Source organism: Cynocephalus volans, chromosome 9 (genome assembly GCF_027409185.1).
Source record: "Cynocephalus volans isolate mCynVol1 chromosome 9, mCynVol1.pri, whole genome shotgun sequence".
Classification (NCBI taxonomy): Eukaryota; Metazoa; Chordata; class Mammalia; order Dermoptera; family Cynocephalidae; genus Cynocephalus; species Cynocephalus volans.
The window spans coordinates 140662329-140689236 of NC_084468.1; the positions used below are offsets into that span (position 1 = coordinate 140662329).

At 38.6% G+C, this 26908-nt stretch overlaps 1 protein-coding gene across 2 annotated transcripts in view; it reads left to right on the plus strand.

Annotated features, from left to right (window-relative positions):
• FNIP2 (folliculin interacting protein 2) overlaps positions 1 to 26908 on the plus strand; it is a 226989-nt gene that overhangs the window by 66560 nt on the left and 133521 nt on the right. For both annotated transcript variants that reach the window (XM_063107875.1, XM_063107874.1), the window contains exons 7-9: positions 105 to 194; positions 1724 to 1795; positions 19734 to 19863. In XM_063107875.1, the coding sequence (XP_062963945.1) occupies positions 105 to 194; positions 1724 to 1795; positions 19734 to 19863 (292 nt within the window). The remainder of the gene's footprint in view (positions 1 to 104; positions 195 to 1723; positions 1796 to 19733; positions 19864 to 26908) is intronic.

Genomic DNA, 26908 nt, shown 5'->3' on the forward strand with positions numbered 1-26908 from the left:
TTTGTGTTGGGTTTTTTTTTTTTTTCTGGCATTATCTTTAATCCGTGTTTATTTTTTGTGTGCGTGTACTTTGTTTGCCCTCTTCTATGTGTTTCTGTCTCTAGGTCTGCTACAAGCATGCAGCAGCAAACTGCTGCAGGGGGTAGCTGAAGGAGGACCTCTCCGGCTCACCCGGAGTGCTTCTTTCTTTGCAGGTTTGTGTGGAATGCTGAGTACAGTGTGACACACACACATTAATAAATTCTGTGCAGGTTCTCAGAAAAAATCCTATTTGTGCCTCTCTAGAAATCCAAGGGGCTCTTATGATAAAAGATATTAATTTCAAGTGCAGCCAAATTCATGGTGTTTTTGAAAATTCCACCAGTGACCCTCTATTCTCTATTGTAAGTGTCTCTGCTAATACCCAAGTGTAAGCTGATTTTGATCTGAAATGAGCCCTTAGTGTTTCTAAGAGGATTATTTTTTCTGATTTTCCTGGGCCTCTTTTGCTGTTATGAACTGTTCCCCCATTGCTGTAGTATCTTTTATCCATTTAATCACCTGCATCCTTCCCTGCATGGTGTTTCTTTAAAAGTTACTCTAATAAGAGCATGGAAGATCTCTCTCTCTCTTTCTCTCTTTCTCTCTTTCTCATAGCTGAAATGCAATTTCTAGGTTCTTTACAGGTATAATCCATCTTGATATCTCTGGGTAAATTCTGAGATTTAACTGGCCTTACTAGCTAAGACTGTTGAATGTCTGTTGTGGTCTAGGCATGATTAACAAGTGTGGGGGACCTTCACTACTAACACTTAAGGTTGTGAGTATTGCAAATTTTTCATTCTGTTCTTTGTAGCCTGAAATATGTAAAGTATTGTAGTTAACTGACACCCTGATGAAACTGACACCCTCCCACCTACTTAGAGTGAGGATAACGTGTTTATAAACTCTCTTTAAAATTGTGAAAATAAACATGCTTCAAAAATAGCTGACAAGTATAATAATCAGGCAGGGCACTGGGCTTCTTGTGTATTGTAAAACTTACTCTAGCAACATTCCATCTACCTTCTAGCTCAATCAGTATACAGCTTAGATCAATCTGAAGCATTCCTAGAAGTCTGCAATACTTTGTTTTCCAAAATTCATGCCAGGACATGAGTTTTTCTAAGTAATTCTACAAAAATATAGTGTATGGATGTATATGGAAAAGAAGTAGAGGAAGAAATATTTGAAAATGAATATAAGCATTTTCTGCCTGCCAAGAGAGTGGGTTATAAACAGAGAAACATTTTTTGAATTTATGAAATAGTTTTCAGGAGTTTCTCTTCCCTAAGTTGCCTATGGTTACTACTGAAACTGACTATAAAGAATTTTAAAATACAATGCTACTTAACTACTACTAATAATTAGGAAAACAGCTAAAAATATCTGCCTGAGAAAGTTTATTCATTGTATCAACTGTATGAATAGTTTATTATTTAGGTTTTTTAAGAATTGAATATCACTCAAATTTATATGCTCCAGTAGGATAAAAGCAGATGCTTACTTGGTTCTGTTTTCTTCTTACTCTCATCATCTTTTTATGTATTTAATTTTGCTTTCTAGTTCAACTCTATTACGAACTTATGCCAATCATCAGTAGCACTAGCCTACTTTGAAATGTAAAAATTAACCACAGTCGTTTTTAAAACTTTGTTCTCTTTGGAGAGCCCAATAACATGGTTTCCTTATACCTTTATCTTAGCACACAGCACACCAGTTGATATGCCAAGCAGAGGACAGAATGAAGACAGGGACAGTGGCATTGCTCGCTCAGGTATTTGTAATTCTTTTATTGGTTTAATTATTAGAGTGAACTATCCATAATGGTATAGAACTTGGGGATGTAGAAGACAGGTAGATAGGCCTCATCCTGTTTTGTTTCATTCCTCCATAGTCTGACATATCTCACAAGTCTGAAGATCCAAAACTTTGTACAGCATCTGGGAATGATTGTACAACACAAACTAGTTTTTCTAATACCTAAATTCATATGAGACTAATGTATGTTGAGAAATTTCTTTCCAGAGGGAAGTTTCCATGAGCCATTTGTGCTAGGAATTTGCTTGCTGACTGTTGAGTAAAGAATCAGAGGGAAAAAAATTGTCTCTGGAAATAAATCCACCTATGACAGTGGGAGGGCCTGCCAGCCGACCTAGTTATACTTTCTTCTGTCCTAGAGACATGCTGATCTAGATTTTATCTCAGATACCCTTTTCTCCTTACTTCAAACCCTAAACTTTTCTAATACTGCTTTTAAAATTTCTTGGTTTCTGCTTTTGTACAAGACTCTGCTTTTGATTTTGATGTGTGACTCAGATCTGAGGTAGATTCTGTGTTAAAAGAGAGGGGGTGATGAATTAATGATCTGAAATTCAAAGACTTAGAGGTGTGTGGGGCTTTGCCTGACGAATACATATCATACAGGCAGCCTCTGCCATCCAGTGAAGACGGAGCAGACTGCAGGTTTCTCTCTTGATACATGGCACCATCACCAAATACGCCAGCCAGCCAATGCTTGGACTGGATCCGGGTGCCTCAGGTGCCTTTCCTCCTGGCCTTTCACTCATTTCTCTTTCCAGCTCTTACCCTTAGACACTGCTCAAAGGTCGTTGTGCTCTATCAGCGTCCTTCATTCCACTCTGTACAACTCTGCTGCTGAGTTACTAAATGAAATATGATTCGTTATTGAATCCCCCTGTTTGGTTTATATATATGTCACATAATGTAAAGTATACAGAAATTTATTTATGGTTAAAATTGATTCATTTTGGTGTTCATATTTTTTGTAAAGTTGGGCTAGGAACCTCTGGTCAGAAATGTAAACTCCCATTGATTAGAGCTGTATCATTTTCACTCACAGCTCTTTTGTACAAACGTAAAACTGAGAAGGTAGAAGGCAACATATGAAGTGCTAAGCAAATTGTTTTTGTTTTGTTAATATTTAATGATGCTCAGGATAATTTCATCATTGCTTGTGCAACACTGCCAACTGAACTCTTTGAGTTCCTTCAACTTCTTGAAGACTATGAGTGCACATTGAGGGGCTTAGTGTCTCAAGGCTCAGATCCCTGCCCTTGTTTCTAGAGCAGAATAGGAGCTCCAAGTGTTAGAAGTACTAACTTTTTAACTTCTTGTCTAAAGAGTTGAGAGATGGTGAAAGTTTTTAAAATGTTCTATTTTTAGAACAGTTTTAGTTTTATAGAAAAATTAAGAAGGTAGTACAGAGAGTTCCATACAACCTGCCACCAGTTTGCCCTATTAGTAACTCCTTACATTAGTATAGTGTGTTTATTATAATTAATGAACCAATGTTGATACATATTATTAGCTAAAGTTCATAATTTATTTCCTTAGTTTTTACCTAATGCCCTTTTTCTGTTCCAGGACCACCTTACATTTAGTTGTTATATCTCATCAGGCTTCTCTCAGCTGCAGCAATTACTCAGACTTTCTTTAATAACCTAGGTGGTGTTGAGCAGTACTGGTTAGGTATTTTGTAGAGTGTCTCACTGTTAGAATTTGTGTGTTTTTTGGTTTTTTTTTTATGATTAGACTGAAGTTATGGGTTTGGAAAGAATGCTCAACAAAAGTGAAGGCCCTTTTTCATCACATCATATCACAGCTACAGACTGTCAAATACAATTTATGGCCATTGATATTGGCCTTGATTACCTGGCTGAAATAGTGTTTGTCAGGTTTCTCCCCTGTAAAGTTTCTCTTTCTATCCCCCTTTCCGTACTGCACTTTGGAAAGAAATCACTGTGCTTAGCCTATGCCAAATGAGTGAGATATTATGCTCTCTCTTCTTGAGGGCAGAATATCTACCTAAGTTATTTGGAATTCTTTTGCGAGGAAGATATATCTCTTTCCCCAATTTAGTTATTTATTTGGTTATTATATCCATATGGACTCAAGGATATTTATTTTTTGAAGGTTCCTGCATGTGATTATAACCCAACACTACTACTTTATTTATCTTGTTGCTCAGATTGTTTCATCTTTGGCCATTGGGAGCTCTTTTGTTAGGCTCTTGTGTTCTTTAGCATATTCTCACCTATGGGAGAGGTGGGTATTTTGAGCAGTTCCTTATTACATTCTGGCACTACAAGGTGCTCCAGAATCATCTTGCATATTTCCTACCCCGGTCTTATAATCGGCCATTTCTCTATTCATGGAATGTGGCTGGAAGAGGACACAAGTAGGACGGGTATGGAGGGGGAATGCATTCTCATTGTATTCTCTTGGACATTTTGAATGTGTCTTCTGTGCATATATAAATCACAAAGATAGAAATTAGAAATTTTCAAGTAATATCTTAAGAGAGAAGAGAGATGGTTTGAGCCATACCAGGAGGTAGTACTGGCCTGACTCAGTGACTAATGGGACAGGTGATATGGGGGAGGAGGGAGGAAGCAAGGATGACTGTCCAGTTTCTAATTTGAGAAAACAAGCAGAGGATGATGGCATTAACCAGTACGGGGATGATATAAATTTTTAGCTAGAAGTGACTACAGGTTCTCCAGTTGTAAGTAGTCAGCTGTAATTTAGAAATAGGAAACTGGCTCTAAAGAGATGGGTCAGAGCCGTAGCTAAAATTTGGAAGTCTTGGGTACATGAGAAGAGTAAGGTTCAGAGGGATAGGATTGAGACCAGCATCATAGAGCCTTGTCATCTGACCTTAATTCAGCTTTAGACTCTCTTCCTCATCAGAATGTTCAAATCATTGGCAGGAAAAAATAATTTTCCCATTCTCTCTGTAACTACATTTCCTCTGTTCTTAAAAGTGGTAACATAAAGAGATCAGTATGAGAAATTTCTAATATGTGCTTTCAAACATTTTTATTTGTGTTTTAAAAAAAAAATGAACCTTCATGGTGAGAATACACATCATCATAGTGTTCAAATAAGATATGTATTTTGGCCACTCTTCAGATAAAGGATGGATGTGCTCTCCCCTCCCCGCACCGAACAATTTGGTTTGCATGGCAAGATTGATGACGCCCTATATACACACACCAAAAGGATATGAAAAGGTTTATTACTCACATAATAAGGATTTTCTTATGAGAGCAGGGTGGGCTTCCCAGGCTGGTCAGAAAATAGCATGAGAGAACAGGGATGTTCTCAGATGTGGAACAGAAGGGAAGGGGTAGAGTGGGACTGGGAGGTGAAGCTTAAAGCAAAAATTGAAGTCAGATTCATTCTAACTTGGGTCACCATTGAATAATACAAAATGATATCCCATTTGTATCTAAACCCTTCACTGACTTAACTGATCAGTGCTTTGTAGAGAGGAGCGGTAGTCAAGGAGGGTACTGTTTTTGTTTGTTGTTCATATAGGGGAAGCCCATGGCACCTTGTTGACCTTGCAAGTATCCATATAGGCAAAGGCATCAACTGCAGCTTATCTGAGTCTTGGCAGTACAGCTTGTGATCCTTCCAGAACAGGAGAAGATGGGAGGCCTTTAAGGAGCTGCTAGGAGGTCATCTCCCACTTACTTTCCTATCTCCCCTGGGAGGCTGTCATGAGACCGTTTCTCATTACCTCCAGGGCTCTGAAGAGATATGAGGCTTTCTGCCCTACTTCTCCCCCAACCCCCCCTCCCCCCCAGGCTGAGCTGCAGAATATAGAAAAGTAATTAGCTTAACTTTAAAGTATTTTGCTTAGCTCTCCAGCAATGGGGTATCCCACAACTTGCACTGTAGGCATCCAGTCCTTTTTGTGTTGGTGTTATCCTTTTTGCTGTGTGGGGAAAGTATCATTGGGAGCTTGTACCTTGGCTTATTCTTTTCTCTGTGTAAGTAATAAACGGTCCAAACCTAAACATGTCTGTTCACCATCAGATCTTTACCTTGGCCTTGCTTTGCCTATATACATATGAGAGCTTGACAATGCAGTATAGCTCAAGCAGAACTCAATTCCTCATTTCTTTATACTTCTCATATTTCAATCACACCTTTGGTATTTTCCTGAAGTGGATATTTATCTTCTTCACTTTCACAAATTTGTTAGCTCTTCAGCTTTTCCTTTCTAAGCTTGCATTCTCATATACTTATTTAAGAAAAATAAGGATCAGAAAGTAATACAAATAACAATGAAAATTATAAGGGATCTAGGAATAAATCTAAGAAAAAATGTGTGATCCTGTGATAGAGAAATCTTTAAAACTTTATTAAAAGAAGACCTCAATAGATGGAGAGATTGTTCCATAGATTAATCTATAAATTCAGTGTAATTTGAATTAAAGTCCCTTGTGAAGCCAGATAAATAGCTCTTACTTATATGGAAGAGCAGAAGTCTAAGTTTCTATGCTTTTTAGAAGTCTTTTGTAGACACTTTGTTTTCAGAGCCCAGACTATGGATAAAAAGAACAGTTGTGAGAAATTGGTAAAGGACCACAGAAAACGATTACATTGTGTGATGTTGAATATACTAATTATCCTGATTTGAGCATCACATATTGCACTTTGGCATTGATGATATTCAACGCAGTACCCCACAGATATTTACAATCAATTATGTTTCAGTAAAAAAAATTTTTTAAAAATCTTTGTAGTATAAATATAGACAGTGAGTTGATCACCAAAGCTGAGCTGGAGTTTATATCCTACCTAAGAAATTAAAATTTAAGGTGTTGATGTAAATTAGGAGTTTCAAGATGGCGGCGGCTGCGGCGGCTGGCGCGGAGTAGCTGAGGTGGAAAAGGTGGCCACTGGGCCTCAGGCACCCGGGAAACTTGTGGACCTTCCTCTGGCCATCTCTTAAGGGAGGACTGCTGCTGCTGGCCGGTCGTGGGGGCTCAACGCCACTTTGCCCCCGGCAGGAGAGGCTGCCTCATTTACAGGCAACAGCTTTGAAGTGTGGAGCAGGAAAAGAACTGATTCTTAGCTGCAAAAGTGAGTCTTGAAACAGGGAACACGGCGCCAGGGCTGCTGTGGATGCAGCCAGGATCCCGGAGGCTGGGGCCGCACTGAAGGCGGCCAGCTGCCCTATTCAGGATTCGAGGTTTCAGGCCGGCATTAAAGAAGATTCCTGGGAGCGCCCGAGCGGCGCTGCGACTGAACAGCCCGAGGCGGCAGCGCCGAGAACACGGAAGGCAACAAACCAGAGACAGAGCAAGCGCCCGACCTGGCACAGCACTGTGAGTGATCCCTGGCACAGCTCTGTTCGGGCGGTGGATGCCCACGCGGCTCCTGCCTGCACCACCAGGCCACTCACTGCCCCGGTGCTGCCTCCATTTTCCTAGGTGCGGGCAGCTCCGCCCTGCTCGGCCATCACTGAGCCCATTTGCTTGGCCTGGCGCGGGGCTTTCCGGACCCTGCGGGCCGGCCTCCTCTCCCACTCCCTCCGCGGTTCTCTGGCGGGGCTGGGGGTGTGGGGCGTCCCGACCAGTGTTGGGAGGGCTAGGAAGTACGGGCGGGCCGACTGTCACTCTATCACACCCTGGACTCCGGCCCCGGTAAACTTCCTGTTACTGGGAGGCAGATACCATCTCTGCGACCACCAGTTTGGAAAAAAGCCTAACGAATTTCTGGTTGGGAATAGTGTGGTAGGAGAGTTCCCAGGTCCGCTTGAACCTGCCGGAGAGCAGGCTGCAGGCGGGCACTAGACTCGGTTTATACCGGGGGGATACAAAGGTGAACAAGACCCGAGAAAGATCTACACAGTGCTACAAAGGCACCCAGAGAGACCGGTCGTCTGTGCCCAGCAGAAACCTGGTAGACTTCCTGGGCGAGGCGGTGCTGAGCAGGGTCTTGAAGGCCCAGCTGATAGACGAGGGGTGCAGAAGACACACCCCAGCCCAGCACAGTGTGCACAGAGGGGAGAGACGTGCGGCCAGGGAGGCGGAGTCTCAACAGAAACCACACACCCAGTGGGGTCGCCACTGCACGATCTAACAGCCTGGGCCAGAGCACACGGAACGGGGAGAAGTCCTGTACAGAAAGTGAAAGCTCAACAGAGATCACACACCCTGTGGTACGTGATCCACCAGCCCAGCAGAGTCCAAGCTGACCAGAAAGGTGGATCCCCGGAGAAGCCCAAGACCCGAGGCAACCACACACACAAGACACTAGAGGCCAACTGAGCAGTCACGGCGGGAGCCATACTAAATTGGCAACCACAACAACATCCTAGTTAGTCATTAGTCTCAAACCGGTGGACTGTGAAACCCCCTGCCACAATGAATAAACACCAAAAAAAAGACACCAGAAATACAAAAAATCAAGAAAGTACACCACCAAAAGTTAATAAATCTCATACTCTAGATCCTATAGAACAAGAAGCCCTTGAAATAACTGACAAGGAATTTCGAGTGATAATTCTAAGGAAACTGAATGAGATACAAGAAAACTCAGCTAGACATCATGATGAAATGAGGAAAGGTATACAGGATCTGAAAGAGGAAATATACAAGGAAATCAATGTCCTGAAAAAAAATGTAGCAGAACTTGCTGAACTGAAGAAGTTATTCAGCGAAATAAAAAACACAACGGAGAGTTTAACCAGCAGGCTTGTCGAAGTTGAAGAGAGAACCTCTGAACTTGAAGATGGGCTGTTTGAAATAACACAAGCAGACAAAAAGAAAGAAAAAAGAATCAAGGACATGGAAGAAAATCTGAGAGAGATATCAGACAACCTCAAGCGCTCAAATATCCGAGTCATGGGTATTCCAGAAGGGGAGGAAAATGGAGATTCCATTGAAAACATATTCAACAAAATAGTGGCAGAAAACTTCCCAGGTATAGGAAAAATCACAGATCTTCAGATCCAGGAAGCTCAACGATCTCCAAACGTATTCAACCCAAAAAGGCCTTCTCCAAGATATGTCATAGTCAAATTGGCAAAACTCAGAGACAAAGAGAGAATCTTAAAAGCTGCAAGAGAGAAGCGTCAAATCACCTATAAGGGAGCCCCAATCAGGTTAACATCAGACTTTTCATCACAAACCCTAAAAGCTAGAAAGGAATGGGATGATATTTTCAAAATACTAAAAGACAAAGATTGCCAGCCAAGAATACTCTACCCTGCAAGGCTATCCTTCCGAAATGAGGGGCAAAGAGTATATTTCTCAGACAAACAAAAACTGCGGGAGTTCACTACCACAAGACCACCCTTACAAGAAATCCTCAAGGGAGTACTGGGTTTGGTTCCTGAAAAATAACTACCACTGCCATAAAAACCTAAGAAAAATCTAAACCCGCTAGTACAATAAAAATGGCATTCATGAAGAGAAAACAAGCTAACAAAAACACTATCTACAACCTAAGGAACCAACAAACAAAGAAACCAAACAGTAAATCAGAAAGCAAGGAACAAAAGACACCTAAGACAACCAAACAACCAATAAAATGCTAGGAATAAATCAACACCTTTCAATAACAACTCTTAATGTTAAAGGCTTAAATTCCCCAATTAAAAGACACAGACTGGCTGACTGGATCAAAAAGCAGGACCCAACTATATGCTGCCTACAAGAGACCCACCTCACCCATAAAGATTCCCACAGACTAAGAGTGAAAGGATGGAAAAAGATTTACCATGCAAACAGAAAAGAAAAACGAGCTGGAGTGGCTATTCTTATATCTGACAAAATAGACTTTAAACTAAAAACCATAAAAAGAGACAATGAGGGACACTACTTAATGATAAAAGGACTGATCCATCAAGAAGACATAACAATCATAAACATGTACGCACCCAATGTTGGAGCAGCCAGATTTATAAAACAAACTCTATTAGACCTAAAGAAGGAAATAGACACTAATACCATAATAGCAGGGGACCTGAACACTCCACTGTCAATATTAGACAGATCATCTAGGCAAAGAATCAGTAGAGAAACACAAGATCTAAACAAGACTCTAGACCAATTGGAATTGGCAGATATCTACAGAACATTCCACCCAACAACCTCAGAATATTCATTCTTCTCATCAGCACATGGATCATTCTCCAGGATAGATCACATATTAGGTCACAAATCAAGTCTCAACAAATTCAAAAAAATTGGAATTATCCCATGTATCTTCTCAGACCACAATGGATTAAAACTAGAAATTAATAACAAACAAAACTCTGGAAACTATACAAACACATGGAAATTAAACAGCATTCTACTTAATGACATATGGGTCCAAGAAGAAATCAAGCAGGAAATCAAAAAGTTTATTGAAACTAATGAAAACAATGATACATCATACCAAAACCTGTGGGATACTGCAAAAGCAGTATTGAGGGGAAAATTTATTGCATTAAATGCTCACTTCAGAAGAATGGAAAGATGGCAAGTGAACAACCTAACACTTCACCTTAAAGAACTAGAAAAACAAGAACAATCCAATCCTAAAGTTAGCAGACGGAAAGAAATCATTAAGATCAGAGCAGAACTGAATGAAATTGAAAACCAAAAAACAATTCAAAAGATCAACGAATCAAAAAGTTGGTTTTTTGAAAAGATAAATAAAATTGACAAACCATTAGCATGGCTAACAAAAAAAGAGAGAAGACTCAAATAACAAAAATTAGAAATGAAAAAGGCGATATTACAACTGATTCATCTGAAATACAAGGAATCATTCGAGACTACTATAAACAACTATACGCCAACAAATTTGAAAATCTGGAGGAAATGGATAAATTTCTGGACACACACAAGCTCCGAAAACTGAACCGTGAAGACGTAGAAAACTTGAACAGACCAATAACAATAAAGGAGATTGAAGCTGTTATCAGAAGGCTCCCAACAAAGAAAAGCCCAGGACCAGATGGATTCACAGCAGAATTTTACCAAACATTCAAAGAGGAATTGACACCGATTCTTTACAAACTATTCCAAAAGATTGAAACAGACGCAAATCTCCCAAACTCATTCTATGAAGCAAACATCATCCTGATACCAAAACCAGGTAAAGATATAACCAAAAAAGAAAACTACAGGCCGATATCCTTGATGAATATAGATGCAAAAATCCTCACTAAAATACTAGCAAACAGAATACAGCAACACATACGAAAAATTATTCATCACGATCAAGTGGGATTCATCCCAGGGATGCAAGGTTGGTTCAACATACGCAAATCAATAAATGTGATACACCATATTAATAAACTCAAACACAAGGACCATATGATCATCTCTATAGATGCTGAAAAAGCATTTGATAAAGTTCAGCACTCATTCATGACAAAGACCCTCTGTAAGTTAGGTATAGAGGGAAAGTATCTCAACATAATTAAAGCCATATATGACAAACCCACTGCCAATATCATCCTGAATGGGACTAGACAAGGATGCCCACTCTCACCACTCCTATTCAACATAGTGTTGGAAGTACTAGCCAGAGCAATCAGAGAAGAGAAGGAAATAAAGGGCATCCAGATTGGAAAAGATGAAGTCAAACTGTCCCTGTTTGCAGATGACATGATCCTATATATCGAACAGCCTAAAACCTCTACAAAAAAACTGTTGGAATTGATAAATGATTTCAGCACAGTAGCAGGATACAAAATCAACACACAAAAATCAGTAGCATTTCTTTTCTCCAATAGTGAACATGCAGAAGGAGAAATCAAGAAAGCCTGCCCATTTACAATAGCCACCAAAAAAATAAAATACTTAGGAATTGAGTTAACCAAGGAGGTGAAAAATCTCTATAATGAGAACTACAAACCACTGCTGAGAGAAATTAGAGAGGATACAAGAAGATGGAAAGATATTCCATGCTCTTGGATTGGAAGAATCAACATAGTGAAAATGTCCATACTACCCAAAGTGATATACAAATTCAATGCAATCCCCATCAAAATTCCAAAGACATTTTTCTCAGAAATGGAAAAAACTATTCAGACATTTATATGGAACAATAAAAGACCACGAATAGCCAAAGCAATGCTCAGCAAAAAAAATAAAGCTGGAGGCATAACACTACCTGACTTTAAGCTATACTACAAAGCTATAATAACCAAAACAGTATGGTACTGGCATAAAAACAGACACACTGACCAATGGAATAGAATAGAGAATCCAGAAATCAACCCACACACTTACTGCCATCTGATCTTTGACAAAGGCACCAAGCCTATTCACTGGGGAAGGGACTGCCTCTTCAGCAAGTGGTGCTGGGATAACTGGATATCGATATGCAGGAGAATGAAACTAGATCCATACCTCTCACCATTTACTAAAATCAACTCAAAATGGATTAAGGATTTAAATATACACCCTGAGACAATAAAACTTCTTAAAGAAAACATAGGAGAAACACTTCAGGAAATAGGACTGGGCACAGACTTCATGAATACGACCCCAAAAGCACGGGCAACCAAAGGAAAAATAAACAAATGGGATTATATCAAACTAAAAAGCTTCTGCACAGCAAAAGAAACAATTAAAAGAGTTAAAAGACAACCAAAAGAGTGGGAGAAAATATTTGCAAAATATACATCTGAGAAAGGATTAATATCCAGAATATATAAGGAACTCAAACAACTTTACAAGAAGAAAACAAGCAACCCAATTAAAAAATGGGCAAAAGAGCTAAGTAGGCATTTCTCTAAGGAAGATATCCAAATGGCCAACAGACATATGAAAAAATGCTCAACATCACTCAGCATCCGGGAAATGCAAATCAAAACCACATTGAGATACCATCTAACCCCAGTTAGGATGGCTAAAATCCAAAAGATTATGAACGATAAATGCTGGCGAGGCTGCGGAGAAAAAGGAACTCTCATACATTGTTGGTGGGACTGCAAAATGGTGCAGCCTCTATGGAAAATGGTATGGAGGTTCCTTAAACAATTGCAAATAGATCTACCATACGACCCAGCCATCCCACTGTTGGGAATATACCCAGAGGAATGGAAATCATCAAGTCGAAGGTATACCTGTTCCCCAATGTTCATCGCAGCACTCTTTACAATAGCCAAGAGTTGGAACCAGCCCAAATGCCCATCATCAGATGAGTGGATACGGAAAATGTGGTACATCTACACAATGGAATACTACTCAGCTATAAAAACGAATGAAATACTGCCATTTGCAACAACATGGATGGACCTTGAGAGAATTATATTAAGTGAAACAAGTCAGGCACAGAAAGAGAAATACCACATGTTCTCACTTATTGGAGGGAGCTAAAAATTAATATATAAATTCACACACACACACACACACACACACACAAACCGGGGGGGGGGGGAAAGAAGATATAACAACCACAATTATTTGAAGTTGATACAACAAGCAAACAGAAAGGACATTGTTGGGGGGGAGGGGGGGAGGGAGAATGGAGGGAGGTTTTGGTGATGGGGAGCAATAATCAGCTACAATGTATATCGACAAAATAAAATTTAAAAAAATAAAATAAAATAAAAAATAACAAAAAAAATGAAATGTAAATTAAATGTCATATGACTAAGAATAAAAACTACTAATTTTGAAAAAAAAAAAAAATTTAAGGTGTTTTGCAATCATGGTGATGAGAACATTGTCTTTTCATTCAGGGGGCTTTATATGGGATCTTATTATTAAAACTTAAAAGTACCAGTGGTGCTTTTGAGGACCCTTTAAAGTCCTAAAATCATTTTATGGTTTGGGAACTAAAATGTGTTACCTGTAATTTGATTTGCCTATTAAATTAACATGTTTGGTTTCTTAAAAATGAAATTTTCCTGTCAGACAATTACAGCTCAACTCATTGATCTTTTAAATGCTTCTATTTTTCTGTGTTTAGAAATACAACTGCTAAACTTTAAGGAGCCTTATATTTTTCAAGTGTTTAAAGAAACAAAAGCTTGAAGAGCAGTACTGTCATTATTACATTAAACAAAGATTATTATTGTGTTTTGGATGTTGTACCCTCCATGTCAGATAGATATAAAAAGTGCTGAAGTTCGGAGCCATACCACCACCAGCACCATCAAAAAAACAAAACAAACATTTAAAAATGAAGGTGGGGGGCAAAAAGAGAAACTCTAAATGTTGGATGTACAGATTTGGCCACAGGAAACTTTTAATAAATTCAGTCTTTGAATTCTGTCTAGAAATTTGTTTCTCTAATGCTTTGTTTCTGTCGTACTTATTGATTGAGACAGATATCACTATCCTTCACATAATTATTTTCTCATTTTCATTTGGCAACATTTCTTGAACAACTCATCTGCTGGACATTTTTCTAAGATATGGGGGGAGTTAGATCAGTGATCAAATAGACATGATCCCTGATCTCATAGAGTTTATATTCAGTAAAGGAGAGATGGATAATAAATAATAAAATGTGGACAAGCAGTTATCACTGAGGAAAAGAAAACATATGGGGTGCTCATGGAAGGCCTCTCTGAGAAGTTGAAATTTTAGCTGAGACTTGAATGACTGGCTCTGTGAATATCAGAGCAAAGAGCATTTCTGGCATGGGAACAGCTACTGCAAAGAACTAGGGTGGGAACAGACTGCAGATTTGTGTATAAGGGATAGAAAGGCCATTGTGTATGTGGGAATGTAAAAGGTATGATACCTTTGCTCACCCATCATAAAGGCAACAGCCAGGTTAACAAAAGGCAGGTTAACAAGAGAAAAGCATTAACAAATTTAATTAACTAAAGTTCATGTGATACAGAAGAAATGAAGAACCAAAGATCCATAGAAAACTATTTTTATGCTTAGGTTTGAAGAATGGACAGCCGTGTAGAAATATGATTGGACGGTAGGGAATGATCTAGTTAGGTAATAGACTCAGTGAGGAAACACAGCAAGGCCTGTCTGCTCAGATTCTTCTTGGACTGTTTGTGTACCATTCCTTCTTCCCAAGAATAGGGCAGGACCCCTCTGGAATAAGAGTCTTATGACCTATTATCAGACAAGGTAGGTCAGAGAATTTCTTTCTGGCTAGCTCCTACACAGAGAGTCAGAGGAAGGTTAGGGTAATATTTCTAAGTTTTATAGCTTTTTTGGTGGGAAAGAGGAGTTTGAGTTTCTATGACCTGCCTTGGGGAAGAGAAATTCTGTTTTATATGACCAGCTTTAGGTGAGAGAAAGGGGGCCGGAGACAGGAGTCCAGTAGGTCAGAGAGAAACTTTGCTTCTGAGGCCTTCTAATCTCCTTTAGTTCTCAGCATGTGAAAGCACCATTCTTTGGAGTATCATTTTTGGAGCCCCAACATGTAAAAGAATAAAAGGAAGGCTGGAATGTAGTGAGGGGAGAATGGTACAGATGAGCTTGGAAAATAAATAAGGGGCCTGATCACATTAAGATGTTTTATTTTTATGGATGTGTTTACAAATAAATATATTTAGATGGCTGCATGAGAGAAGAGTAGGCATTATCCACAACATCCTTCCTTCAGATGTCTCCTTACAAGTGAGATACGTTTGGCAGGGCGTCAACCTGTTACTCTAGGCATGAGTTTGGACCTGCCCTGAACATTTGTTACAGCCCTGTTCCTGCATGAAGTCCTGAAGGTGCCACTTGCTTGGTATTATGATCACATTTTTCAGCAGAATAAATAAGCCGACTTGAAAATTCTAGAAATTGTAGCTGCTTCTGAGCTCTTGACATTTGCATTTCCTTTTCCCAGTGTCAGGGTTGCTCCTTGTGACTTACCACATTCTGTGGTTATCTTGTTCATTCCTTGGAGAGTTTTGTTTCTTCTTATAGTTCACACTGTGAGCTCCATGAGTTCAGAGACCCATACACTCTGTCATGTTTACTGCTCTATTCCCAGCAGCTTGTGTAGTGCCTGGCATGTGGTAGGTGCTCAATGAATATTTGAATAAGAGCAGAAAATATGGTCATTCATGTTTATATAAGTAGAAATACCCATAGACTTAGGGGGAATAATTATTGTTATTATTCAGTTCTTTTCACATGGAATATCCTTCCATGGCTGGCTCTTGATGGCATTTAAGTCTCAGTTGAGATGTCCCACATTCATAGAGGTGTTCTCTGACCACTGATTATTTACCTCTACTACCCTTGTAAACTTTTGCCTTAGTTACTTAAAAAAAATCATAGTAACTTATTTTTATAGTAGTTACTTATTCCATGAGTGTAAGCTTCTTAAGGGCAGAGACTCTGTTTATATCCTTTAAGTTTCCATCCCTTGCATGGTGCCAGGCTCTTACTTAACAGGTGCTCAGTAAATATTTGTTGAGTGGATGGATTTGAGTTAAGAGTTTCAGGGCACAATTTATTCAAATTCTGTAGTCAGATCATTAGTATAGTGTTTCTACTAAACTCTCAAAATAGCAAAATTTTTTTCAGAGAAAGTTAAACTTTTATCTTGAACTTGTGTAGCAAAGGCCAAGAACAGCAGCAATCAGCATTTTAAAATCTTTAGATTTATTCTTTTTTCTAATTTTTAATCTCTGCAGGAATAAATAGATGCTAGTTAAAGAGTCCTCCTTAGTAAGGAGGGAGGGGATGAAAGCACAGTTTTTTAAAATTGGGAGTTAACCAGGTTTAAAATATGAACAACAATCTGGTGATGGGATTTGGGATAATTTTAATTTTCTTATTAATACATAAAACTGCACAAGTCTTTGCCATCTATTTGTATTAACTTTTTTTCTAATTATAAAAGTATTGGAAGAAGAAAAGTGATACTAAAAATATTAAGGAGTGTTAGACATAGCACTTTTAAATCTGAAACTCAGTCTGTGAATAATTTAACTAAAAGTCTTACATTTTATAACTGAGACATCAGTTGGAGAATTTCTTTATCCAGTTCACAGAGCTAATTGCACAGCTAGGGCTGGAACCTACCTTCACTGAACTCTCATGCAAAAGCTCTTTTCAGTATCATGGAGATGGCAGGCACTACTACAAAGGTCGTGAATCAACTGAGGGAGAGCCTGTGTAGCTCCATTTTTAAGCAAGCTCCCAAGGTGGATTAAATGAACACCAGCTCTAACATTGTATCAGACCACACTGCCTTTCAGACCATGAGCCGAGCAACATTCAAATGCACTAAGTGGTGATGGAACAGTTATCTGAATCTACCCTTTTCTCATGAAAATGGCAATGGTTTGTAGGCCAAGATTAGTCCTGCTCTTGGACTTGAAAGTAGTACATGATTGACAATGTTATGCCACAGTACTTTTACCAAGAAATCTTAAATAATGTTTTTGATAAGGAAATGCTGGATAGCACTAAGCCAACACTTTAGCTTAAAATGTCTCATTCGTATGCCATGCCATAAAAATTGTCTTTCAGCAGGAAAAAAAAAGAATATTCTATTCTTTTATTTTTTTACCTTCCCTTTACATGTCTATATTACAAACCCTAGAAGGTTCTTTTTATAATTAACTATTCAGAACTAATAATCTTTTAGTATTCCAAAATGTCTTACTTGGCCAACCTTTTCCAAGAAATTATCTGAGGGAACAAATTTTTTTTGTGTGGGGCTCTGGGTTAAGTGTTTTACATGTACTGATTTGTTTAATCTTCACAGGGACCTTATGAAATAGGTCAGTGTTCTTCAGACTTTTCATTTGTCTGCAACCCATGCTAGTGCATTTTCCATCATGATCCAGTAACAACTTTATATATAATGAACAAAAGTTTTATGGATTAGTAATGCAATATACTCTACTATTTTCTGTTTTTAAAAAATATTGGTTTTGATCTACTAAACAATTCAAAATCCACTGGCAGTTGCAGCTCTCATGAAAAATACTGAGGTATATAGTACTTTATTGTTCCCATTTTGCAGATGAGAAAACTGATGGGTTAAGTAAAACTGGCCAAGTGTCACAGCTACTAAGTGGCAGAACTAGGATTTGAACCTGGAGCCTGGGCCCTTACTCAGTTTGCTAAACTGAGTTATAAAATACAGATAATTTCCAGAATAAATTGGACCTCAGCATCATCTATCTTATTTCTGTGATAGGAAAAATAAATGTTAATAATCCAAGTATCACCTTTAAACCCTGTCTTCCACCTGTCAGGTAGAAGTTGATTTGCTCAGTATTAAACAAGGAGAGAGACAGGGGACTCTGAAGATCTGGGAGAGGGTCTTTGGATTCTGTAGGTAACTTTGGGAACTTGGGGGCAGGGCAGAAATGTCTAATTGGGACTTTAAGTAATTTTGTAACTTTGAGGAAAAGCTCTCTTCTATCTCGCTACAAAATTCTCAGTGAAATTACCAGCTCACTGATATTTGAAACTGGGATTTGGTTTTGGAGATTTCAGTCCAGCCTCAAGACTGGAACCAGGTCAGAACAGAGGAGCCTGCTAGAGCTAGCCACATCTGGGTAATACCTTAGTAAAAAAGTGCGGTACATCAGTAAACATTTACTAATTGCCTGCTGTGGTCAGGGTATTGTCCTGGATACAAGGGATACAAAGATGATTAAGACCTACTAAACAAATTTTCTGTGAATATTGACTAGATTAGTAGAAAAGGATCTCACAGGCCTCTGCTATGGAAAGAAGCTCGAGATGTTATTTTCATTGATATTATAGACTTGAAGCTACATGAGGGCAGATTCTATCTTATTCACTACTATATCCCAGTCACCTAGCACAACACCTGGCACACTTCAGCATTTGCTTGCTAATTATTGACTGCTAGCCAAGTAACTCCTGTAGTGTTTAAGAACTCATGTTGGGGAGTCAGGTTATTTAGATCTGCCTACAAAAGTATAAACAGAAACATAGCAGTTCATGTGGAGAAACTGCCTTATCAAGTGATATTTATGAGTCTAGTATTCCATGTTTACTAAAATCAATTTCCTTTCCCCTATGATTTGCTTGTGAAAATGTTGACCAGCCATCTGTAGCACCCCATTTCCTTTTCTACTGGACCAAGTGGCATTTCAGTGTCTAATTCCTTAGCCTCAGAGAAGTAAAAGCAGAAGTCTCTCTTCTCCTTCCATTCTTCCAAACCAGTAGATGTCCATCAAGCAGCTGTAATTTGAAAGAAACCCTTTGCCTATCCTGAGAAGGACCAGTCCCTCCCTGTCTGCCAGAAAAGTCTGGGCTGGCACTGTCAGTTCGTACTTCCTGTGAGCCAAAGTGTAGGCATCTAATGTTATGTGACAGGAGGAGGCAGAGAAAGGCTCAAAGGCAAATGAGTAATCCAAGCAGAAAGTATGTTTAAGACTAGAGGTTGCTCTTTCACAGACAAGGGAGTGGCAGGGGGGATGGAGGGAAGGAATGTAAGTACTGACCAGTTTATTTGGAGATTGGGGAAGGGAGTGAGAAACGCTTATTTGCCTAGATTTTACCTCAAAATATAGAGTGAAGTAATAGTCATGGGGAGGAAATATGTATAAGTAAGCATTGTATATGGTATTAGTTACCAGGTAGCAATCTAAGCAGTTATGTTCTAGAGACCATTTTATCAGAAATCTGCAGTCTGTACTCTGATTGAGTAATAATTATTCTGTATTTGTAATGTGGGTCTGACTATTTATGCACCTGCTATGTCTGTGACCCTTATTTGCTTTAATTTGTTTTTCTTTTTAAAGGATGTTTTATTTCTTGTACAGAATCTCAGTAAGAGAGAAATTATAGTCTCCCTCTGCTGGATACGACTGGTAGAACCTGAAAATTTAGGTTATTTGGCATATATATTTTTTACTGTGCTAAAACATGTATAACAAAATTTAGCATCTTAACCAATTTTAAGTGTACATTTAATGTACATTATGAAGCTACATAAGGATTTATTTACCTCAGCTTTCAAATTTCAAATTTTCTTCCCTACAGCCTCATTAAGCAGCCTTTTGATTACACCTTTTCCATCTCCAAGCTCCTCTACATCCTCTTCCAGCAGTTACCAGCGCCGCTGGCTTCGAAGTCAGACAACAAGTTTGGAAAATGGCATCATTCCAAGAAGGTGAGTAGCAAGTTTCCACTTGCTGAGAAAGATACTAGTGTAGGCAGCTTGATGAAACTGGCAGAGCAACCGTCCTTGTGTGTGTCAATGGAAAAAGAGAGCTGTAACTTTTTGATTAGCTTTAGCTTATCCTGAAAGTTTACAAGTTAGAAGTTCTATGGAAAGAACAAATAAAACCTTAAAATAAAAAAATTAAAATAACTCTTCTGGTTTGAAAGACATTGGGAAATACCTGGGTAGATGTGCCGTATATGAGCTAGATTTGGTGTGCTCTCTCTTCAAATTGGATCCCTTCCAGATGTAGCTCTTATAAGTAATGAAGGGTAAGATAAATCTCTTCCTTGGCTACAGCGACATACCAATGTGGTATTTGAAAATGTATGAAATCAAGGGTATGTGACATATTCTTTGTAAAACTTAAATTCTTAAACTAAACAGACATGAGTATGATTATTAATAAAGATGGCATCTAGGTATTTTCTGTCTTCGTTTCAGTTAGTTTTTGGATCTAATGTTTCGTTGTGTGCAGAATGTACATCAGATGTACATTCAGTAGCTTCCAGCATCATCTTCCTACAACCCAAAAATTTAAAAAGGAATTTTTACGTGTACCTAGAAAAATTCACATGTCAATTAATTGCTTTAGTAAATTGACTAGTAATCATCATATGTAGGGGTCTGCGAAGGTATAAAGATGGTTCACCTACATGTCTGCACTTGAGTAATTTGCGGACTAGTAGGGAGGATGATAGGCACATGAATATTGGTATGAAGATGTTACATGATAAATGCCACCGGGAGGCATAAAGTGCTTTGGGACTCAGAGGAGGGAGAAAATGCAGTGGTGGTCATGGGAGGAATTGGGGATCCCTTCATGGAAGCGATGGTACTAAAAGGATAAGCTGAGAAACAAGGGGTTGGGGCGTGCATGTAGCGTGTCAGACTGCTTGCCTGTTTTCTCCTGTCCCTCTCACAATCCTAAGAACTAGACAGAAAAAAAATTATAGCTGCATCACTCACTGAGGAGCTTTTTTTTCCCCCTTTAATTCATTAAAAAGAAATTTTTAATTGGCAAATATCAATAGTACATATTTATGAGGTACAGAGTTGTATTTCAATACACATATACAATGTGTGATCAAATCAGGGTAATTAGCATATTTGTCATCACAAAAATTTATCATTTCTGTCTCATGAGAGCATTTAAAGGAGCTGCTTTTTGGTCAGTGGACTTTAAGTAGAATAATTAAGAGCTTGGAATCTGGTGTGGACAAGTCCTAGCTCTGCCACCCACTAGGTACATGATCGAACAAGTTAACCTGGATTTCAAGTGTTGTTTCCTCATCTGCAATATGATAATAGTTACCAGGACCAGCTTCAGAGTATTGTTGGGAGGGTTACATGGGATAAAGCAAGTCAAGTGTAAAGCCAGGACGGGATATGATAAAATACTGGCTAGTATGACTTACCTCCTGTTATTATTGGTATAATTATCATTACCAGTGCCACAACTGTCAGGAGAAGGTGTCACCACCATCCTCACTGTCATTATGACAGCTCCTGTGATTGGAAGAGATGGGTTTGGGAAACCTTCCCCTTCAGATATCTTCTTTTTACCAAAAATGGTTTTTTGTCCCTTCAGGTTTAAATGCAAAGTTGAATAGCATTCTCTAATCCATTCCTCCAGAATTCTTCAGAACTCTAATTTGAATTGGCAGTGGGGACTAGTGAATCTCTAATGAACTTACACCTAAAATAAGTATCGTATGTTCAGAAAGCCTACGAGTGCAGTCAGGGCTGGCTACATAATTTGTGGGACCGGTGCAAAGTGAAAATGGGGGGCCTCTTTCTCCAAAAGCAAGAAAGGTGCTATTAAAGGTATAAAAAAATAAAGTTTTTCTTTAAAAACATTTTACCTGCAAAATACAATGGTGATATATGGATAACAACATAAACTTACAAATTCCCAAAATAATATTTTTGGTGTCATAATTTTATATAATACAGTAATAATAATAGTATGATATCTTGAGTCATCATAAGATTTTTCTGGCTCGCTTTTCTGCAAATTCATTTGTTAGGTCATCAAAATTTATACTTTAGCAACTTGACTTTCAGATTTTACAATTGAAAGTGATATTAGTCGCTCACAGCAAGTGCAAGGTAGCAAATAACTTTTGATAATTTTTTACTTGGAGAAGGATCTTCCTGCTTACACAATACTACATAGCTTTATAGGCTGTTACAACATTAGGATAAATTTATAATAAACTTTCAAAATATAAATTTTAGTACATCCAGGTCAGGTGGTTCTTGTGGAACAATTTTTCTAAAGAGCTTTAATTCTTCACACAAATCCATTTTGTGTAAATCTGAATTTAATCTTAGATGTTAATTTATATTAGGTTATGTTAATGTTTCCTCTGACATTTCCTGTAACTTACGGAGATCTTACAAGAAACTGAAAATGTCCTCTGAGTTATATATAATTCACAATTCCTATTTATGCACTCTGTCACTGTGTCTTCAATTATGAGGAAAAATTAATTTTAAAATGGCCTTTTACATTAATAATTTGTTCATCTGAAGCTTAATATGAAAAAAAAGTTTTGGGGTTTTTTTTTTTTTTTTGGTCCAGAACAATAATCTTTACATTTAATTTCTACTTCTATGCCTATGAATATTTACTTTGCAAAGTTGCAGCACTTTTCAAAACCAGAGATTATAAACCCTTTGCAGAATTCTAATAACTGCCTGTTATGCTTTATTGCAGTGTTCATGTATAGGCTTTTACTTTGTCATAATTTACCATCCTGGAGCTCAGGTCAGAGAGTTAAATATTTGTGCAGACTCCATAGGGACTGGCTCCAGTGATGGATGGGCAAGCTGGCCTCCCACCATGGTTCCTGGAGCTGAAGGAGTTCCTCATTACTCTTCTCCTGACTCTCCCATGACCACTGCTGCATCTGCTGTTGCCGCTGTCAATCTGGGTCCAAGTCCCAGTCTTGCCACCTTGGGGCCTTACGGCATCCTGGCCTGCCCCAGTCATGTTGAGTGTGCCTGACCACCAGGCCAGTTGCTCAGTGTCTAGGTTGCATGCCCTCGGGCCTAAGCCCACCCATGAACAAACTGCTGCCTGGTGTCTTCACTGCTCTTGTGCATGTGTAGGGGTGGAAAGGGTGTGATACCTTTCCTCACCCATCATAGCGGTCATGGCCAGAACTCATATAACAAAAGACAGGTTAACAAGAGAAAAGCATAAGAAATTTACTTAAAATTATTTTGCATGACATAAGATGCTTTAGAAATGAAGAACCAAAGAAAACTGTCTATTGTTATGTTGTTTAGATTTGATGCAGAATGGACAGCCATGTAGAAACGTGATCTAATGGTAATAGATTGGGGGAAAACCCAACAAGTCCTGTTTGTTCAGATTCTCCTTGGCCTCTCTGTGCAGCATTTCTTCCTCCTGGGTATAGGGCAGGACCTCTTCTGGAATGAGGGCCTTATGACCTACTATGAGACAAGGTAGATTAGAGAATTTCTTTATTGCCAACTCTCACACAGAAAGGCAAAGGGAGGTTAGAGTAATATTTCTAGGTTTTGTGGCTGGCTTTAGGGGAGAGGGGTTCTAGTTTCTATGGCTTGCCTTGGGGGAGAAAGGAGAGCAGGAGAAAGAAGGGCAGGAGAAGTTCAGAAAGATCTTGTTTCTGAGCCCCTTTTCTTCAGTTCAAAGTATTCAGCATGCCCACGCACCATATTTTGGGGTATTGTTTTTTGAGCTCCAGTGTATGTTTCATTGTCCCATTAGACTTCACTTACAGCACACAAGCTCAAAGATAAAATTATTAAGAATTCAAGATGGCAATTGCCGAGCATTAAACCAAGCCTGGGGCCCATCTGAGAGCAGGGCAGGGGTGCATGCCCCTGAAGCCAGCCTTGAGTGCAGTACTGGATAACACTGAGAATACAAGTGTAGCAGACATTTTGAATTGATCACTGTGCCTTTAAATGTCCCTTCATTTAAAGAATGTTTCAGTAGGAGAACAGTGGGTACCAAAAATTATGATTACTTCTGGCTTTGAGAGAATATTCACAGTAATTAAAAAGTTCTTCCTAAGAGAGGTAAAGGTAGTCAGGGATGATATTCACAATCCTTAACAGTTGATTCCACACTGACCTCAGGGCCCCCTTCTGTGCCAGGCAATAAGCTTTGCTTACTGGATGGGGAATGGGCTTGGGCATTTAACAGCTAGTACAGCAGTACTGCCTGTAGGGGTAAAGAAACATCAGAGATTTCATCACTTATTGAGGCTATTGAAACCTTAAAGCTTCAAGGAATAATGTCCCAGGAAACCTTTTGATATGAATTATTAAATTGAACCAGTCATATAAAGTTGGATGTTCTTTGACCTACAAAAATGTCAGTTTCATATAGTGCAATGTAATACATAGATTCAGCATAAGTTAAAAGCTGGCATAAATAGGGCCGGCCCCGTGGCGCACTCGGGAGATTGCAGCGCTTAGGTTGGATCCTATATAAGAATGGCCGGTGCGCTCACTGGCTGAGCGCGGTGCGCACGACACCAAGCCAAGGGTTGCGATCCCCTTACCGGTCACAAAAAGACAAAAAAAAAAAAAAAAAAACTGACATAAATAGACTAAGCAATCCTGATATCAATTATAGATTATTGAGATGTACTTAAATAATTACAGTTTTTGCTTTGTTTATGATCTTGAAGCACTTATAGTATGCATAAATTCTGATTCATAAGTGTCAACAAAATCCTATTTGATTTCTTTATAAGGAAAAAAATTGTGTAGCTGCAGGCTTTCCTTGACTCAAAGGCCTGCCAGGTGATCTGATTGCCTCCAGATCCTTCCCCTCAGTGTTCCAGCTGGCATGATGCATTGGATGGCATGAGCACCAGCAGATGGATCAGTCATGGGGTCAGAGTCACTGGTCATTTCTAGTGTCCAAGAAATGAGCCTAGACTAGATGATAGAAACCCTGGGTTCTAACTCCAGCATTGTCACTAAGAAGCTTTCTCTTCCTGAGGCACATCGATTAAGCATTCTGCCACAGTTTCCACATTTGCAAAACAGCCTGTGTACCTTATCTGTTGACTTGGTGATAAACATAGGATGACATATTTGGGTGCATACTTAAATTTTTGAAAACAGCTTCAAGCATCCTTTTATTGTGGAATAATTTTTAAAATATAATACCACATGACCTGATTTATTCCAGTTTGCATGGTTGGTCCAGGACTACAGAGTGAAACTCAGTTGCTTTAAAATTCAGTAGAGGAATATAGTGAAACAAGAAGAGCTATTCACTCGATTATAGCTGTGGAAGTTTTTCAGAAATTCAGTAGGTGGCACTCTCTACTATGTTAAAACTGATGATAGTTGGCTGTTGTTTATAGAGTAGAAATGAAGATGAGTAAAGCTGCATATATTTCAGTGTTTGTTACAAATTGATTGTTAAAGACCAGATTGGCTTGAAGATGAATGGACTGATATGGTCATTTTACTATTGAAAAAGAAGGGAAATAGGAGATGCCAGACAAAGAGGAAAGGGTTGCAAGCAAGTCTGGTTGTAATAAGCACAGAAGAATTTCCTATACAGAACAGAAATAAACTAGTTCAGGAAGACAAAGTTTTAGTACAGTTACTTGGAAAAGAGGAGGGAACATTGTATGAAATTATGTGAAGTTCTAAGAGAGCCTCAAGAATTTTTTTTCTGATGATTAGATCTAGGAATTTCTCAGACAAACAGTTGATGGTTTATTATAATGCGTAGCAGTTACATCAGCACCTGGAGATCATGTGCTGCCAGTGGCATGTCTGTGAGAGGCTTTTACTGATTTACCAACCCCTACCTACATCTTGGGAATCTTGCTTAAAGTTTAGGGAAACCAGTAACTTACACCTCTGAGGTGAGAGCAAGATTTCTATCTCTTTTTCTTTAAAACTAGCTTTACAGACCTTAAAACTTCTGATGTATGTATGTTTAATAAAATATGGATATATTTGAAATCACAGGAACATTATAGACTGTGAGTAGAGCACTGAATAAGAAGTTTAAGACCAAGGGTGGGAGGCTAACTGCCTTGAATTCTGCCCAGCGTAAGTAATTGTTATGTTGTAATTTGTAGTAAATAAAATGGAGGAAGTAGCACCCTCTTGAATTTGGCAGAGTTATGAGGCTAAATGGTGGAATCAATGGGAAAGAGAAATTGTATTGCATACATACTGTGTGCCAAGTTATGTGCTCTCATTTGCAATGTGTTATGTTCTTTCCTTTGTTGTCTTTGTAGAAAAACAAATTAATTCTTTTATTTTCACTCTTGCTGTTAGTACCTATATGGTAGCTATGCTGGCTTTACACAATAGTTACATTAGAGACATAGTTAGGCCGTTTTTGTGAGGCTTACCCCTTAAAACTAATTGAATATTTATTCAGAATTTATTGGCTTCATTGCTCTCTTATCACAGAAGCAGTCTCTCAAAATTATCATAAGTTTTTTGAGAATTTGACTGTTATAGAAGAGAGGTGAGTCTCTCTACTTGGGGGATTTCCCAGAGAGCTTAATCAGTCATATGGCTTATTCTGAGCATTTAGAGGAGTAACTTCATCTAGTGGGTTTTTAAAAATTATTTATTTATTTATTTATTTATTTTAAATTTTATTTTGTCGATATACATTGTGGCTGATTATTGTTGCCCATCACCAAAACCTCCCTTCCTCCTCCCCTCCCCCCCCAACAATGTCCTTTCTGTTTGCTTGTCGTATCAACTTCAAGTAATTGTGGTTGTTATATCTTCATCTAGTGGTTTTAATAGCCTTGGTAAGGTCAAGGGTTTGAATCCTTATACTGGCCAGCCACCAACAAATAAATAAATAATATAAATAAAAATAATTTAAAATAGCCTTGGGAAAGTAAGCCTGGAAGTACCAGTAAATATTCGAATATCGTGTCTTTATTAAACACAATACCACGTAGGATCATTCCTCTTCTGACATTTCATCTATTGGTAT